Source organism: Hevea brasiliensis, chromosome 10 (assembly GCF_030052815.1).
Source record: "Hevea brasiliensis isolate MT/VB/25A 57/8 chromosome 10, ASM3005281v1, whole genome shotgun sequence".
NCBI classification, from domain to species: domain Eukaryota; kingdom Viridiplantae; phylum Streptophyta; class Magnoliopsida; order Malpighiales; family Euphorbiaceae; genus Hevea; species Hevea brasiliensis.
The window spans coordinates 7936116-7954524 of NC_079502.1; the positions used below are offsets into that span (position 1 = coordinate 7936116).

An 18409-nucleotide genomic window follows, 5' to 3' on the forward strand; every position below is an offset into this window, starting at 1 on the left:
CGGAGTGATAGACATGGCAGTAGGAGAATTAAAAGAGATAACTTGTTTGAATAGTGCCTCAAGATCACTCATGGTGATGGCAGTAGAACCCTTAGTAGCAGCAACAGCAGTGACAGAGGAAGATCCAGGCTTTAAGACATTCTTGAATTTAGAATGCCCTCCTTTTGGTCTTGGAGGGCGTGTGGGACAATGTTCAAGAATATGACCGTAACCATGATAATATCTGCATTCTATAGTAGTACAATATGCAAAAGCATGACCAATTTGATTACAATTCTTACAAAGTTGATTGCCAGATTTCTGATGTGAGGATCGAGTAGTTGCAAGAGCAGTTTCAAATTGAGAAGTTTTGTAACACCCCAAAATTTTATTATTTATGAGTATTTTTGGTATTTTAATTTTATTTGAATTTTAGGAATTTTTTTTGAGATTTTTCGGATTTTAAGAATCGGGTTCGATTTTCCGAAAATATAAACTTTGATGATTTTTAAAATTTAATTTAAAGACCACGTGGCAAAACTAAAAATATATTTGGAGTCTACGTATTTTTCTGAGTTTTATGGAATTTTTTCGGAATTTTTGGACCTCGTTTTCGGTCCCGAGGCAGAGTAAAAATTCAAAATTTTGTGTCCTGAATCGAACCGGCCGAATCGAACCGGACCGGATCGGACCGGTCTCTTCTCTTTTTCTTCCTCCCGCGCGCGACGCTCCCTCCCCTCTTCTCTCTCTCGTTTCTCTCTCCTCCCCTCCCCGCCACGGCCACCGCCTCCTGCGTACTCCTCGCCGCTTCCCACTGTCCCGGCCGCCCAGAACGGCCGAAAAACGCGCGCGATCTCCCTTCCTCGCGCGCGCGGCGTTTCGGCTTCCCCGGCCAAATCCGGCCGATCCGGCCACCAATTGGACCGGGTCTTGTGTCCAAAATCATCTACTCGGCGAGAGCTTTCCATAGACACCAAGAACGCCGAAATCCATCGAGCGGATTGTCCGATTTTTGCTCGGGAAGATTTTAGCCCATTTCGACTTTTGGGCTAGATTTCTCGAAAACCGTGAATCCCACGAGAAAACCGAGGCCACCAGCACGCTCCATTCGTCGAGAGCTTCGCAACGACATAAATTTCGAATTTTTCCGACACCGTTTTTCGGTAGGTCTCACGGAACTTCGCAGTGTTTTTCCGAGCATTTAATGAGCTTAGAAAATTCTGAAAAATTTATGTACTAACCCCCGTGTTATGGGCTTCGTGTAGGTATCCTCGATTCGCGGAAATTCGACGATTGGCCGTTCGCAAATTTCGGGCGAACGGACTGCTGGAAAAGTCTCGAATTGGACCGAGGTTTTGGCTAGCCCCATTTTCAGACGTCGGCGCGTTCAAGTCAGAATCGGCAAAGGTAAACCCGAACCTTGTTTTTTCGTAATTTTCTAGTGCTTAAATAGGATTAAAAATCCATAAAATATTCGTGGTAGCTTAGAAAATTACGATTCTTTTTGCAATAGCTTAGTAATATTGCTAAGGACCGCGGGACAAAGTTTTATAATTTTTAGAGCTTATTTGGGCAGTTTTTGCAAAAATGATCAATAATAAGGACTAAATTGAAATTTTGGGTATTGTGATGGATGATTGATTTGATGGGCCCAGGAGGGGCTGTGTGATATGATTGAACTGTTGATATATGGATTGTGAATATAGAAGTGCGTTTTTTTTTGCCCTTTTGCAGGTTGGGTAGGTCCTAGGTATAGGGGAGACTCTGCCGGATTTTCGGCACGACTTAGGACGTACTTGATCTTTTTCTTTGTTGTATTGAGTCAAATTTATTAAATAGATGTAATGTAATTGTCAGGTGAGCCGGGACAGCCTTCTTCCTCCGCCCAGCCGCCACAGTAATTTGTCGTCAAGTTTGTGAGTAAAATATTAATTTTAATTGTAATTTCGATATTATTATATGTTCAGCATGCCCATGCATCACTTATATGCATATATTTATGTAGTTAAACTCTAGGCACGAATTATGTTGCATTCATAACTGTTAATGTGCCATGAATGTTGTTGTGGTAATTTGGAGCAGTGTGCGTGCGTTGGCGTGCGTGTGATGTGGTGTGGACTATGGATAGGGCCAGGCGATCACGGCTTGAGTAATTATTTGGGACCCGATCCTTCGAGGGTAGTCACGGCTTGAGTAATTTTGGGACCCTCGATTTGGTTATTAAGTGGAAGTCCGAGCTTGAGTAATTACCGGCACCAAGTTGGATTTAAGAGAGTCGTATAGGGATCGGCTCCCATATGTTATGATTGATACTACAGGTGTGTGAGTGCTCCAAATTAACATTTTTGATGTTATGATGTGAAAATGTTGTTTATGTTTCATTTCACTATAAATTTTTCATTAGTTCTAGATAGTTATATAGATTATTGTTAAAATTTATATTTTACTCTCGAAGTCGAACGCTCACTCTGTTCAATATTTTTTTCTGAGGAGGATTTTATTTTGGTTAACCTGCTTTTCTCCCTCGCAGGTCAATTATTACTGTTTGTATAAACTTGTTAAATCTTAGAATTTCCGCATGTGTTAGAAATGTTATTTGATTTGGGTATGTAAACTAAATTATTATTTTGGGACCTGTAAACTTAATATGCTATGCATGTTTGATGGATTGGATGAGGGAGCTGAGCTCCCATTTATTATTATGTTGATGAGTATGTGGAGGGTGAGCTGAGCTCCCCAATTGACTATATATTGTGTTTACAGGTCGGGTGAGTCGAAAACTCCCCGTTGGTAAGTCCATTTTATGGCCGGACTCTGTCCGTTTGTTTTCTTGATATTGGGCCCAAATGGGCCTTAGAGTTGGGTTAATGAACAGTTAGGCTTACTACGGGCCTCGAGGGCTTTAGGCTGGCCCAGGTCCTAGTGCCGGTCCGGCCCATAGGTTGGGTCGTGACAAGTTTTATCCAAACTGAGATGAGTCTCTTCAAAAATAATCTCTTGAATAACAGTATCCAATGATAGGAGTGGATTTTGATGTAGCAGGGATACTCGAACGGCGTCATATTCTGATCGAAGAGCCTTTAGAACTTGAATGAGATGAAGATGATCTTAACTGATTTTTGCCTGAGATATTTGATTCCAAATGGGTTGGACCTGGGCAAGAACATCATTCACAGATTGACATGCTTCTTGTTTCATATTATGAAGAGTAATCCACAACTGATAATAGTGGGCAAGTCCAGTGGTCTGATATTGATTAGCTAAAAAATCTCAGATTTCTTTTGCAAAGTCATAATTAGCAAATTGCATATGGATGGATGGAAGAGACAGGGGTATTGCGAAACCAAGTGATGATTTAATGATTTTTACTATCCCAATCCTCAAGACGGTCAGTAAATTTTGCATCAGTTTCATCGTTATCTCTTGTCAGTGTAGTGATATCTCCGATAATAATACTCCAAAGCTTGCAACCTATCAAAAAACTTTTCATTCCTTGAACCAAAAGATTATAGTTGGAACCAGTCAGAACTGTTGCAATAGGTTTTGAAATATCATATTTCTCCATTGATAACAATATGAGGAGAAAAAAAAATGGTATAATAACAGGAATAAAAAAAATGAACCAGAATAGGTTGTAGAGAGAGACGAGAGACTCCAGAAGCTAAAAATAATAGCTTTACGGCTCTGATACCATGTTAGATGAAAGAATACAAGTAATGAAGGAAATGATTGTGAATTTGTTTGTGTCTTATTTACAGAAATATTACATCTATTTATACATGAGAATATGAGCTAATTTAGACAAGAATAATAATTACTATAATTATACTATATAAATATTCTATAATCATGCTAATTGCTGTAATTATGCTAATAATAAGAATCCATAGTTTAATTATTCTAACTTGAATCTAATCCACCAAACCTTACCCATATTAACAATTTCAAAGAATCTTATTTTGCTTAAGTTTGGAGCGGTCCATCACACCTTCAATTTAGCTGTTGTTTCTCCGAAAACGCATCGAATAATGGTTTGGTAAATTATTTAAATTGGACTGACACTTCTTGGGAGAACTTAAAATTTAGGATTCCTACCCCATTTGGTATACACACACACACACATATATATATATATATATATATATATATATATATTACTTTTCAAACACAAAATTTTAAATTTGAAACCATTCATTCCAACACATGCTCTTAATTATTTCAGCTCGTCTTTAGAAGCTACAAGTTAAAATTTTAGAGTAATTACCACAAAACTAGAGAAAAAACCAGAAAGATTAGTAGAAGAGAATAGTTGTTGGGGTTTGGATAAGGGTGGAACTAGAAATTCGGTTTTGGGTAAAAAATAAATAAATATTAAAAAATTAAATAAAATTTTAATAAAAATAATATAAATATAAATATAAAGCATTAAGAAATTAAAATTATATAATATAAAAATCTAAATGAAATTGACTATATTAAACGGGGGAAACAATAATTTTATTTTGGGCTAGACCCACACTTTTCTTTGCATTTGGGCTTTTAAAGCTCCTTGATTAATGAAAATTTTAAATTTAAAAATAAAAAATTACTGAAATTGGCTGGATCACGTGCAAAATTGATCTTGAAAAAGCCAAAGCATCAAATTGGCTCCTCGTTAGTTGTACAGTGCTCCATTTGGTGATTGAGGGTTTTTTTTTAAATGATTTTATCGTAAAATTCTTGGATACTGAATTTGATGGGGTTGAAAGTCTCTTGAAAATCAAAGAATCGGTGAAGGTCGGAGGTGATTAACAATTACTCTAATGCTCAGGTTAGTAATTTAATAGAATATCAATATAATAAAAGTGAGCTTTGTTTACATACTTGTTTTTTAAAATTTACTTTATACAGTGAATTGGATGAAATTTTGATCCAATTCTCGTTAATTTTCTAATTAATTTGTGACGGTTATTATTCATAGATTGACCCTGAAATTAGGTAAGATTGACGCGTGATCAGTGGTGTGATACTCGCTTGGCCTGGTCTCAAAGGATGCCGATCTTTTCGTTCCTCCTTGATAGACCAAAGTACTCCAACACCTAGAGAAACTGAGCTCTAAGGAGACCTTTCGAGATACTCCAAGGTCAAATCCAATATCCAGAATTCCACAGCAACATCACAAATATGAATGTTTTCATAAAAGCTTTAAATAGGCAACAAATTGGATGCAAAGTTCAATTGAGCTAAATCCGTCACAACTGAAAGACTGATCATGAAGATATTTTTGAGCAATAACATGTGCAGTCTGGTTTGCAGTCCTTCTAACTGCTGAAAAAATAGTATGTTCACAGTTGGCTGTTAACTCTAAAACATCAAGGACTCATTGTATAGCAATTGGTGACTCTCTGCTATGCAAACCATCAATCAACATTAAGGAATCTCCCTCTAAAACTATTCTGGTAAAACCTGATGAAATACCCAAAAGAGCAGCCTCCCTACATGCTAAGCTTTTTCTAGTAACAAAGGTTCTTGAATAGCGTCCCACAGCTTGCATCTCCAATTTATAACTCTTCCTAGGTGGTCACGCATGATAACAACAGAAGCACCCTTTACATTCCTTTGGTCAACAGTTGCATCAAAGTTAATCTTAATTACATTCAAAAGCGGAGGGGATCAAGTAAGGGTCGGCTGACCCCGAGAGAAGGTTTGCGTCGTTTCATTTGAAGAAGCTGTTAGAAATTCTTCTTGATATTTTAAAGCATATGAAACTACCTCCTGCCATGTCTGGTTCTGTTTGTTGAAGATGGATGCATTTCTACAGTTCCAAATTGCCCATATTATGAAAACTGTCAGTTGCTTGAGACCTACACCATCCGGATGATGAGCTAAACCTGAACACATTTCTGTCCAACAATTCATCATATTTGTATTTACTAATAAGGAAGAGCGGATCCTGATTGGTGAATTAATCCAGATTGCCACTGCCCTTGAACATGCAAGGAACAGATGAAACAAGGATTCCTTCTCCCCACAGTACTTATATTCTGGAGCTATGTGAGGAATTCTTCGATGAGGCAACTCATTGTACGGTAATCTCTTTTAAAAGTCACCACATAATGACCTTTAACTCGGCAATTAGATTCGTCAAAAGTTTCGCCAAGAAGTGTTATTATGGGATTGAAATGTCGGTCCTGGACCCCAACATGCCTTGAATTTTGAGAGAGATGAAGCTGCCTTGCACGCCTAAATTATTGACAATTGACAATGCAAGAAAAGCATAAAAGAGTTAATTGCCAAGTGGCTGCCACCTGTGACAGTTGACTTGGATTTGGACAACCATTTAGTCTCTCTCTCTCTCTCTTTTTCAGGAAAATTAAAAAATCTCTCTCCCTCTCTGACATTTATGTGGCCGCAAGGTGCAAGACCAAGTCCATCTCCACCGACTGCCTTACTTAATAAATTAATTTATTATTTTATTTTTAAAATTTATTTTTTTTATTATCTTTAATTTAACTATTAATTAATAAATTAAAATAATATTACAAAAAATATTTTTTTTATATTCATGTTTTCTCTCAACTTTATCTCCAATTTCATCCCTCTATGAAGATGTCCCTCATCTTTTGGAGGGGACAAAGGAATTGAGAAGAGAAGGCACTCTAATTAAGAAAAGTAAAATTAAATCCATTCAATCAAATCAGGTCGGATATCTTTTAAAGGGACGATCATTCATCACTAGCAAAATCAAAACCAAGAGGCAAGAATTCCTCATATTCTGGATGGATGATGGTTAGGCAGATGGGAAAATCAAATAATCCAAGCATCCACAATTTTTTTTTTAAATCCATGGGTTTTAACTTCTCTAGATGTTGATGATGTGGACCAATTGACATTTGGGTTGAAAAGATGTTCACTGTGCCTTTGAAATACATGAGGAACTGTAAGTATGCAAGATTGAGCTAACATTGCAAAGCCCGAATCAATTTTTCATTGAAGTTCGATGCTAAGACGCATGCTTTGCAAATTTTTCTCCCTCCTTCTGTGTTCTGTTTTTGCAGTACTCGCAATTCGGTAGGTCAAGGGGAGAGTCGCTCTCATCGTCTCCACTCCATAGAAGTCTGGGATCAAGCGGGTCAATTTCCTGACGTAACTTTTTTTTTTAAATTTATTATTGTAAAATATAAATATATTTTTAAAAATAAATAATAAATTAAAAATATAAATATTAAACATAATTTTAATAATATACTTATATTTTTTTAAAAAATAAAATTTATATATATAAATACATAAAAATAAATTATTTTTAATAAAAAATAATAATATATTAGTATGTCAAAAGGAAGAAAATCTTTTCATTTTTGTCCGTATAATATCAAAATTAAAGTAGAATAAAAAAAATTACTAAATTCAATGCAAGTTAAATCTGCCTTGATAAATATTGTATTTTATTCTTCTCCATTATGATTGACTGAAAATGGAAGGAAAACTTAATTGTTGAAAATGAAATTTTATGGAGATTTTAATTTATTTTTTAAAATATAAAAATAGAAATATTAACAATAATAAAATTTAAAAATTAAATAATAAAACAGACAAATATTTATTTCCCCTATAATTTCTCCACTCACTGTTGCGCCAATCAGCAGTATCAAAAATTAGATACAACCTACCTCACTTCATGTGTAAATTTTTTTTTTTTAATTTAGTCTAATTTACATATTTATTAATTTTTTTTATACTTTATAAGAATTTTCAATTTAATAAATCAGTTTTAATCTATTCACACCAAGTCAATCTACTAAGAGATAAAATATTGACAATGAATATTTTTTCAAAAACTTAATTTTATTTAAAAAAATATATTAAATCATTCATATTTAATATTTATTAATTATTTATTAATTAATTTGTATATTAATATATATTAAAAAAATAATAATAAAGGTGGAAGAACCGATCAAGTTGTTGAAATTCTATATAAGAAAAGCAATACTTTTTCTTCTCCCTTGCGGGTACAGCATCGATCATATGCTTGAAAACAGGGGTTAAGCAAGAACTCAGAAATGAATCACGGAATTATCTCAGCCGGAACCCAAGCTAGCTTACATATCTGCAAATCACCCAATATCTCAGCCACAAAGTCCATGTTTGATCCTTCTTCTCACCTAACCTTCACTACCCATTTCCCAGAATCAAGCTTTTCTCTCAAAACTCATTCCAAATCTGTTAGAGCCAGTCCAATTAAGGCCGCTGTGGCTGATAGCGTCTATGTTAACCCAGAGACTGTGAGTTTCTACGATCTGTTAGGCATCTCAGAGAGTGTTCCGCTCTCAGAAATCAAGAAAGCTTATAAGCAACTGGCAAGGAAGTACCATCCTGATGTGTCACCGCAGGAACATACAGAGGAGTATACCAAGAGGTTTATTGAGGTTCAGGAGGCTTATGAGACCTTGTCCGACCCCAAAAGAAGAGCTCTGTATGACAGAGGCTTGCATATGGCTCTCTTTGCCGGAAAACAATTCCACTACAACATGGTATGTTTTGTTTCACCATTTTCCTTTTATTTCTTTATCATGATCAGAAATTGATGATGGGATTTCCGGATCTTATTCAGGTTAGGGAAGGGAGAGGTGACTGGAAAGAGCAATGGGAGTCTCAGCTCACAGAGTTAGAGAGAGAAAGGAACTGCAATGAGGAGCTGAGAGAGAACATGTCTTGGGGAGCTAGGATGCGTAGGCAAAGAAGTGAAAGATATAATTAAGAAATTATTAATTGCAATAACAGGCTCTGTAATCCCTGTTTGGTCCAAAGCTAAGCTAGGAGGCTCTACTACGATGGACTACAACTAGACAACAGCAGAACACTTCCTGATCGAGCTCTCATCAGAGTTAAAACTCATATAATCTCAGTCTCCAAAACGATTTCAGTAACATGAAGCTAGCTTATCAGATTTGTGGGATATATCCGAATGGATTCACACAGCCCTCTGTCAGTCCCTACCTACAACTTGAGGCTGGGTCGGGAATTTGCAATTATAGTTGAAAACTAGTTTGGTGATTTGAGTCTTTGCCTGTGCTACCAACCACCAAGTTAATGAGTTTATTGTAAAGGGGGAGATAAAAACTTGTATCTGAATAAATTGCATGCACATTCCAAGAAATATAATTGTATTTGTGAATGCTAACTTCCAATTACTTTCTCCAAATGATGAAAGTGTATTTGCTCTCTTTGAGCCGTATATATCATTCAAGAAAATTAATATCTTTTATTAAGAAATAAAATAGAAAGAGAAGGATGCAGGTCTATCCATTCTATAACAGATGAACGTACCATCTCTGCTCATAAGGAAAGCAAATGAGAAAATTTAACATAATATACAGAAATTAGGAAGCATATGCTTTCTAATATTAAAATTTAATTAGGATCAACCTCCAGAAGGATCAGAGACAAGCTATGAAATGTATCATCAAATTTCTATCTTGTGGAAATCATTCATATTACCAAAGCTAAAGTTGTATTATCTTAACTGGGGTTAAAGGATATGATCTTGGAGACTGATTGGCTGCGGAGGATTTGAATTCTTTCTCTTGTAATCATGCTATCTATATGGGAATCTAATTCAGTAGCTCATAGCTTAGCAAGTATAGCTTTTTCTATAAAGGAGGAAGAACTACTTTGGGTTGAAGATTGTCCTCCCTCTGTAGTTCATTTAGTTCTGTCAGACCTTAGTGGTGTTTCTTAATCTATCATCAAAAGGTGCATTATATCCATTGAATAGCAATTAGGAGAAAAAAAAAAGGTATATCATCAATGAGTTTTGTTGTGTAGTATCTAAGTTTTCTTTTAATGTTATAAAATCTTGAATTCAAATTTTAAATAAAATTAAATTTAAAAAGAATTAGATGTATGTATAATTAATGAATTATACAATCAAAGATAATTATTTCCCTTCATTAAGAACTATAATATGTAATGGTTTTTTACTAATAAGGAAGAGCGGATCCTGATTGGTGAATTAATCCAGATTGCCACTGCCCTTGAACACGCAAGGAACAGATGACACAAGGATTCCTTCTCCCCACAGTACTTGTATTCTGGAGCTAGGTGAGGAATTCTTCGATGAAGCAACTCATTGTACGGTAATCTCTCTTTTAAAAGTCATCACATAAAAGACCTTCAACTTACTTGGCAAGTAGATTCGTCAAAAGTTTCGCCAAGAAGCGTTATTATGGGATTGAAATGTCAGTCCTGGAACAACAACATGCCTTGAATTTTGAGAGGGATGAAGCTGACTTGCACGCCTAAATAAATTATTGACAACTGACAATGCAAGAAAAGGATAAAAGAGTTAATTGCCAAGTTGCTGCCACCTGTGATAATTGTCGTTGGATTTGGACAACCATTTAGTCTCTCTCTCTCTCTCTCTCATTTTCAGGAAAATTAAAAAATCTCTCTCCCTCTCTGACATTTATATGGCCGCAAGGTGCAAGACCAATTCCATCTCCACCGACTGCCTTACTTAATAAATTAATTTATTATTTTTATTTTTAAAATTTATTTTTTTTATTATCTTTAATTTAACTATTAATTAATAAATTAAAATAATCTTACAAAAAATATTTTTTTATATTCATGTTTTCTCTCAACTTTATCTCCAATTTCATCCTTCAATGGAGGCCATAAGATATCCCTCATCTTTTGGAGGGGACAAAGTAAGTAATTGAGAAGAGAAGGCACTCTAATTAAGAAAAGTAAAATTAAATCCATTCAATCAAATCAGGTCGGATATCTTTTAAAGGGACGATCATTCATCACTAGCAAAATCAAAACCACGAGGCAAGATTTCCTCATATTCTGGATGGATGATGGTTAGGCAGATGGGAAAATCAAATAATCCAAGCATCCACAATTTTTTTTTTTTTAATCCATGGGTTTTAACTTCTCTAGATGTTGATGATATGGACCAATTGACATTTGGGTTGAAAAGATGTTCACTGTGCCTTTGAAATACATGAGGAACTGTGAGTATGCAAGATTGAGCTAACATTGCAAAGCCCGAATCTATTTTTCATTGAAATTCGATGCTAAGACGCATGCTTTGCAAATTTTTCTCCCTCCTTCTGTGTTCTGTTTTTGCAGTAATCGCAATTCGGTAGGTCAAGGGAAGAGTCGCTCTCATCGTCTCCACTCCATAGAAGTCTGGGATCAAGCGGGTCAATTTCCTGACGGAACTTTTTTTTTTTTTTTAAATTTATTATTGTGCAATATAAATATATTTTTAAAAATAAATAATAAATTAAAAATATAAATATTAACATAATTTTAATTGTCACGACCCAACCTATGGGCCGGACCGGCACTAGGACCTGGGCCAGCCTAAAGCCCCCGAGGCCCGTAGTAAGCCTAACTATTCACTAATCCAACTCTAAGGCCCATTTGGGCCCAATATCAAGAAATCAACTGGACAGAGTCCGGCCATAAAATGGACCTACCAACGGAAAGTTTTTGACTCACCCGACCTGTAAACACAATAAATACTTAATTGGGGAGCTCAGCTCACCCTCCACATACTCATCATCATAAAAATAAATGGGAGCTCAGCTCCCTCATCCAATCCATCAATCATGCATAGAATATTTTTACAGGTCCACATAACAATTATATTACAGATCCGAATCATTTAAATATTTCTAACACATGCAGAAATTCTAAGATTTAACAAGTTTATACAAACATTAATAATCGACCTGCGAGGAAGAAAGCAGGTTAATCTCAAAAATATTCTCCTGTGGCCTGAAAAAATATTGAACAGGAGTGAGCGTTCGACTCAGAGAGTAAAATATCAATTTTAACCATAATTTCTATAACTATCTAAAACTAATGCACTCTGTAGAGTGAAATGCAACATCAACAATATTTTCACATCATAACATCAAAAAGGTAATTTGGAGCACTCACACACCATGTAGTATCAGTCATAATATATGGGAGCTGATCCCCTATACAGCTCTCTTAAATCTAACATGGTGCCAGCGAAGAACTCAAACCGGACTTTCGCTTAATAAACCAAATCGAGGGACCCAGCGAAGTACTCAAGCTGTGACTACCCCTCGAAGGATCGGGTCCAAGCGAAGAACTCAAGCCGTGACTACCCGTCCTATCCATAGTCCACACCACATTACACGCACGCCAACGCACGCACACTGCTCCAAATTACCACAACAACATCCATGGCACTTTAACAGTTATCAATGCAACATAAATCGTGCCTAGAGTTTAACTACATAAATATATGCATATAAGTGATGCATGGGCATACTTGAACATATAATAATAGTGAAATTACAATTAAAATTAATATTTTACTCACAGACTTGACAACGGTCACATTGTGGCGGTGGCGGAGGAAGAAGGTCATCGGCTCACGACAATTACATTACAATTTTTAATACAAATGACTCAATACAATCAAGAAAAGACCAAATCGTCTAAGTCGTGCAGAAAATCCTGAGTCTCCCCTATACCTAGGACCTACCCAACCTGCAAAAGGGCTCAAAACACACTTCTATATTCACAATCCATATATCCACAACTCAATCACATCACACAGCCCCTCCTGGGCCCATCAAATCAGTCATCCATCGCAATATGTAAAATTTCAATTTAGTCCTTATAATTGATCATTTTTGCAAAAACTACCCAAACAAGCTCTAAAAAATCTAAAACTTTGCCCCGCGGTCCTTAGCAATATTACTAGGCTATTGCAAAAAGAATCATAATTTTCTGAGCTACCACGAATATTTTATGGATTTTTAATCCTATTTAAGCACTAGAAAATTACGAAAAAGTAAGGTTCGGGTTTACCTTTGCCAATTCCGACTTCAGAGACGCGCTCGGGACATCTGACAATGGGGGGTAGCCAAAACCTTGGTCCAATTCGGAGACTTTTCCAAGAACGGTCCATGCAGCCGAGATTCATGCATCGGTCAATCACAAATTTCCTCAAATTGAGGATACCTACACGAAGCCCACAACACGGGGGTTATTACATAAATTTTTCAGAATTTTCTAAGCTCATTTAATGCTCGAAAAGATACTGCGAAGTTCCGTGGGACCCACCGAAAAACGGTGTCGGAAAAATTTGAAACTTATGTCGCCGCGAAGCTCTCGACGAGTGGAGCGCTCTGGTACTCTCGGTTTTCTCGTGGGATTCACGGTTTGCGAGAAATCTAGCCCGAAATGTCAGAATAGGCTAAAACTTCCCGGGCAAAAATTGGACAAACCGCTTGATGGATTTCGGTGTTCTTGGTGTCTATGGAAAGCTCTCGTCAAGTAGATGATTTTAGACATAAGACCCAGTCCAATTGGTGGCCGGATCGGCCGAATTTGGGCCGGGAAGTTGAAACGTCGTGCGCGCGCTGCGCGTCCCTTCAGAGCTCGTTTTCCGGCGTTCCAGGCGGCGGTCGGCCGTGGGGGAGGACCGAGGTGAGGCGCCGGCGAAGTGGGAAGGCAGGGGAGGCGGCGGCACGGCAAAGGGAGGAGGGAGGAGAGAGAAAAGAGAGAGAGAAGGGAGAGAGGTCGACGCGCGCGGGAGGAAGAAGGAAGAAAAAGAAAAGGCCGGTCCGATTCGATCGGTCCGATCCGGTCCGGTTCGATTCAGCTGGTCCGATTCAGGATACAAAATTTTGAATTTTTACTCTGCCTCGGGACCGAAAACAAGGTCCAAAAATTCCGAAAAAATTTCAGAAAACTCAGAAAAATACGTAGATTCCAAATATATTTTTAGTTTTGCCACGTGGTCTTTAAATTAATTTTTAAAAATCACAAAGTTTATATTTTCGGAAAATCGAATCCGATTTTTAAAATCCGAAAAATCTCAAAAAAATTCCTAAAATTTAAATAAAATCAAAATACCAAAAATGTTCATAAAATAATAAAATTTAAAATTTTGGGGTGTTACATTAATAATATATTTATATTTTTTAAAAAAGTAAAATTTAAATATATAAATACATAAAATTAAATTATTTTTAATAAAAAATAATAATATATTATTATGTGAAAATTTAAGATGGGAAGAAAATCTTTTCATTCTTGTCCGTACAATATCAAAAAAATTAATTGAATTCAAGGCAAGTTAAATCTGCTTTGATAAACAATGTATTTTATTCTTCTCCGTTATGATTGACTGAAAATGGAAGGAAAACTTAATTGTTGATGATGAAATTTTAATTTATTTTTTAAAATATAAAAATCAAAATATTAATAATAATAAAATTTAAAAATTAAATAATAAAACAGACAAATATTTATTTCCCCTATAATTTCTCCACTCACCATTGCGCCAATCAGCAGTATCAAAATTAGATACAACCTACCCCACTCCATGTGTAAATTTTTTTTTTTAATTTAGTCTAATTTACATATTTATTAATTTTTTTATACTTTATAAGAATTTTCAATTTAATAAATCAGGTTTAATCTATTCACACTAAGGTCAATCTACTAAGAGATAAAATAGTGACAATGAATATTTTTTCAAACACTTAATTTTATTTAAAAAAATAAAAATATTAAATCATTCACATTAAATATTTATTAATTATTTATTAATTAATTTGTATACTAATATATATTAAAAAAATAATAATAAAGGTGGAAGAACCGATCAAGAAGTTGAAATTTTATATAAGAAAAGCAATGCTTTTTCTTCTCCCTTGCGTGTACAACATCCATCATATGCTTGAAAACAGGGGTTAAGCAAGAACTCAGAAATGAATCACGGAATTATCTCAGCCGGAACCCAAGCTAGCTTACATATCTGCAAATCACCCAATATCTCAGCCACAAAGTCCATGTTTGATCCTTCTTCTCACCTAACCTTCACTACCCATTTCCCAGAATCAAGCTTTTCTCTCAAAACTCATTCCAAATCTGTTAGAGCCAGTCCAATTAAGGCCGCTGTGGCTGATAGCGTCTATGTTAACCCAGAGACTGTGAGTTTCTACGATCTGTTGGGCATCTCAGAGAGTGTTCCGCTCTCAGAAATCAAGAAAGCTTATAAGCAACTGGCAAGGAAGTACCATCCTGATGTGTCACCGCAGGAACATACAGAGGAGTATACCAAGAGGTTTATTGAGGTTCAGGAGGCTTATGAGACCTTGTCCGACCCCAAAAGAAGAGCTCTGTATGACAGAGGCTTGCATATGGCTCTCTTTGCCGGAAAACAATTCCACTACAACAAGGTATGTTTTGTTTCACCATTTTCCTTTTATTTCTTTAACATGATCAGAAATTGATGATGGGATTTCCGGATCTTATTCAGGTTAGGGAAGGGAGAGGTGACTGGAAAGAGCAATGGGAGTCTCAGCTCACAGAGTTAGAGAGAGAAAGGAACTGCAATGAGGAGCTGAGAGAGAACATGTCTTGGGGAGCTAGGATGCGCAGGCAAAGAAGTGAAAGATATAATTAAGAAATTATTAATTGCAATAACAGGCTCTGTAACCCCTGTTTGGTCCAAAGCTAAGCTAGGAGGCTCTACTACGATGGACTGCAACTAGACAACAGCAGAACACTTCCTGATCGAGCTCTCATCAGAGTTAAAACTCATATAATCTCAGTCTCCAAAACGATTTCAGTAACATGAAGCTAGCTTATCAGATTTGTGGGATATATCCGAATGGATTCACACAGCCCTCTGTCAGTCCCTACCTACAACTTGAGGCTGGGTCGGGAATTTGCAATTATATCAGATTTGAGTCTTTGCCTGTGCTACCAACCACCAAGTTAATGAGTTTATTGTAAAGGGGGAGATAAAAACTTGTATCTGAATAAATTGCATGCACATTCCAAGAAATATAATTGTATTTGTGAATGCAAACTTCCAATTACTTTCTCCAAATGATGAAAGTGTAATTTGCTCTCTTTGAGCCGTATATATCATTCAAGAAAATTAATATCTTTTATTAAGAAATAAAATAGAAAGAGAAGGACACAGGTCTATCAATTCTATAATGGATGAACGTACCATCTCTGCTCACAAGGAAAGCAAATGAGAAAATTTAACATAATATACAGAAATTAGGAAGCATATGCTTTCTAATATTAAAATTTAATTAGGATCAACCTCCAGAAGGATCAGAGACAAGCTATGAAATGTATCATCAAATTTCTATCTTGTGGAAATCATTCATATTACCAAAGCAAAGTTGTATTATCTCAACTGGGGTTTCAGGCTATCATCTTGGAGACTGATTGGTTGCGGAGGATTTGAATTCTCTCTTGTAATCATGCTATCTATATGGGAATCTAATTCAGTAGCTCATTAGCTTAGCAAGTATTGCTTTTTCTATAAAGGAGGAAGAACTACTTTGGGTTGAAGATTGTCCTCCCTCTGTAGTTCATTTAGTTCTGTCAGACCTTAGTGGTGTTTCTTAATCTATCATCAAAAGGTGCATTAGATCCATTGAATAGCAATTAGGAGAAGAAAAAAAAAAAAGGTATATCATCAATGAGTTTTGTTGTGTAGTATCTAAGTTTTCTTTTAATGTTATAAAATCTTGAATTCAAATTTTAAATAAAATTAAATTCACTCTGAACTATGGACAAACAGAATTTGATTTTAACTAAAACATAGGTTGAATTGGTTTAATTTAGAATTTTGATTTAATTTTTTGGATAAATTTATTTGATTCAATTTTAAATTTTAAGAAATTTATTCTATTTGGTTTAATTTGATTTCTTAAAAGTAACATCGATAAAATTAAAATATTTCATTTTTTTAATTAACTATTATTAATCTCAAATATAGTTAAAAAAAAAGAAAAAAAACTTAAATTAGATAATAAATAAGTTCAAAATAATTTTTTTTAAAAACCTAAATTGATAAATTTAATTAAATTAAATTAACACAATTCAATTTTATTTTATTTCTAATTAGTTCAGTTTGAGTTACTATAAGAGGTTAGGCATGCAAAATATCAAAAAAGCGGAGGTGGACTTGTCATTCAACTGTTAAAGATTTTGTTGCTTAGGGCTCAAAAAGAACAGGAAACGTGTGTGCGTGCCCAATCACATATTCCTTCCTGCTTCTAAACGTGTCTGGCTGCTATAGGTTGGCAGGACTTGTGTCCAACTGTCTATTTCTAGAAGCGAGGTGCAAAAGCTTATGTCGTTTACGTTAGCTGACTGAGCTGAGCAGTGTGAGTTGGATAGATAAGATGAAATGAAATCAATTGCTTTTTGCAACTAAAAATTCAACTCATTATGAGCTTATCCCAAATGCAATGATTTCTGCCGAAATTTGAAATTTAGATTCATGCTTCATTTTGTTTCACATTGAATATTTTCCTATTCTTCAATATTTGAAATCTACAAACATTTTTAAAAATAAAAATATGTAATTTTACAATTAATTAAAATTTTAATCAATAGACTTTAATTTTATGATACCAAAATCACTTAATATTATGGCATTTTAAATTTAAGTTCTGAATGAAATAAACTAATAAAATAGTTAAAATTTTAATAAATTTTACTTAAAAACTTATTAAATCCTTATATTTTTATTTCAACTAGTTATATTTATTAAACTTTTAGGCTCCGTTTATTTTTATGGAAAATATTTTTCACGTCAATGCAGTCATTAAGGGTAGTAAGAAGATGGCGTTAGATTTCAAAAATGCTAAAGGTGCATGGATTTGGAATCAAACAAAGTTGAAGCACATGGCTTTTAGCTTTTGTCAACAATTGCACACAGACGATGGTGTGGGTTGATGTTTCTGCTATCCCATTGAGTGCTTTATGAGATCTTGGTAACTCTTATTCCTAAGGTATCAATATCGGAGGGGATTCATCAATTTAGGTCAATAAGTTTGTGTAATGTTAGCAATAAAATTATTTCTAAGGTGTAGGTGGCTCATATGAAAAAGGTGCTTCCTTTCTTGATATCACATACTCAAAGCAGCTTCATTCCTAGGAGGCAGTTGCACAATAATGTGGTAAGAGCTAAGGTGTGTTTCGATTAGAGCTAAATCCTACTTTCTTTGGTGATTAATCCTAAAAAAAAAAAAAACCTTTTAAGATCTTTGATTAATTATGAAACTCTACAAAGGTCATTAGCCTATCTCTAGGTCAGATTTTCTAAGTTCAAAATCTCAATTTTCTAATATTAATCTTCACCTTTCAGTACTTCAGTTAATATCTGTAATCAATACTAAGTGAGTACCAACACATAGCATGCATTAAGATCACAAGAAATTGAATCAAAGAACAAAACTCAAATACGATAAATAAAACTCAATATGCATCCATAGTGATAATTACGAGTGTTACTCTCCCAATTCTAGAATAAAGAAATTACTCACTCATGGTGAGTTTAACAAACATAATAGAAATAAAATAAAAGAAAATGAAATATCCACTTAAAGAAATAGAACAAAAGAACCGA

General features: G+C 35.1%; 2 protein-coding genes across 2 annotated transcripts; both read left to right on the plus strand.

Annotated features, from left to right (window-relative positions):
- The first annotated feature begins 7924 nt into the window (after nt 1-7924).
- On the plus strand, nt 7925-9166 carry LOC110667423 (chaperone protein dnaJ 20, chloroplastic-like). Its single transcript, XM_021828259.2, has 2 exons — nt 7925-8495; nt 8576-9166. The coding sequence occupies exons 1-2, from the start codon at nt 8025-8027 to the stop codon at nt 8720-8722; spliced, it is 618 nt and encodes a 205-aa protein (XP_021683951.2). The 5' UTR covers nt 7925-8024; the 3' UTR covers nt 8723-9166.
- Nucleotides 9167-14663: 5497 nt separating this feature from the next.
- On the plus strand, nt 14664-15703 carry LOC110667455 (chaperone protein dnaJ 20, chloroplastic). The gene is made up of 2 exons (XM_021828305.2): nt 14664-15206; nt 15287-15703. Exons 1-2 carry the CDS (start codon nt 14736-14738, stop codon nt 15431-15433), a joined length of 618 nt encoding a protein of 205 aa, XP_021683997.2. The 5' UTR covers nt 14664-14735; the 3' UTR covers nt 15434-15703.
- Nucleotides 15704-18409: the final 2706 nt, after the last annotated feature.

What these genes read in the sequence shown, in the direction of transcription:
- LOC110667423 (XM_021828259.2), top strand. Translation starts at nt 8,025, where the DNA reads ATGAATCACGGAATTATCTCAGCCGGAACCCAAGCTAGCTTACATATC. An exon ending in AACAATTCCACTACAACATG is followed by an intron (nt 8,496 to 8,575) that starts GTATGTTTTGTT and finishes GATCTTATTCAG; the next exon opens with GTTAGGGAAGGGAGAGGTGA.
- LOC110667455 (XM_021828305.2), top strand. Translation starts at nt 14,736, where the DNA reads ATGAATCACGGAATTATCTCAGCCGGAACCCAAGCTAGCTTACATATC. An exon ending in AACAATTCCACTACAACAAG is followed by an intron (nt 15,207 to 15,286) that starts GTATGTTTTGTT and finishes GATCTTATTCAG; the next exon opens with GTTAGGGAAGGGAGAGGTGA.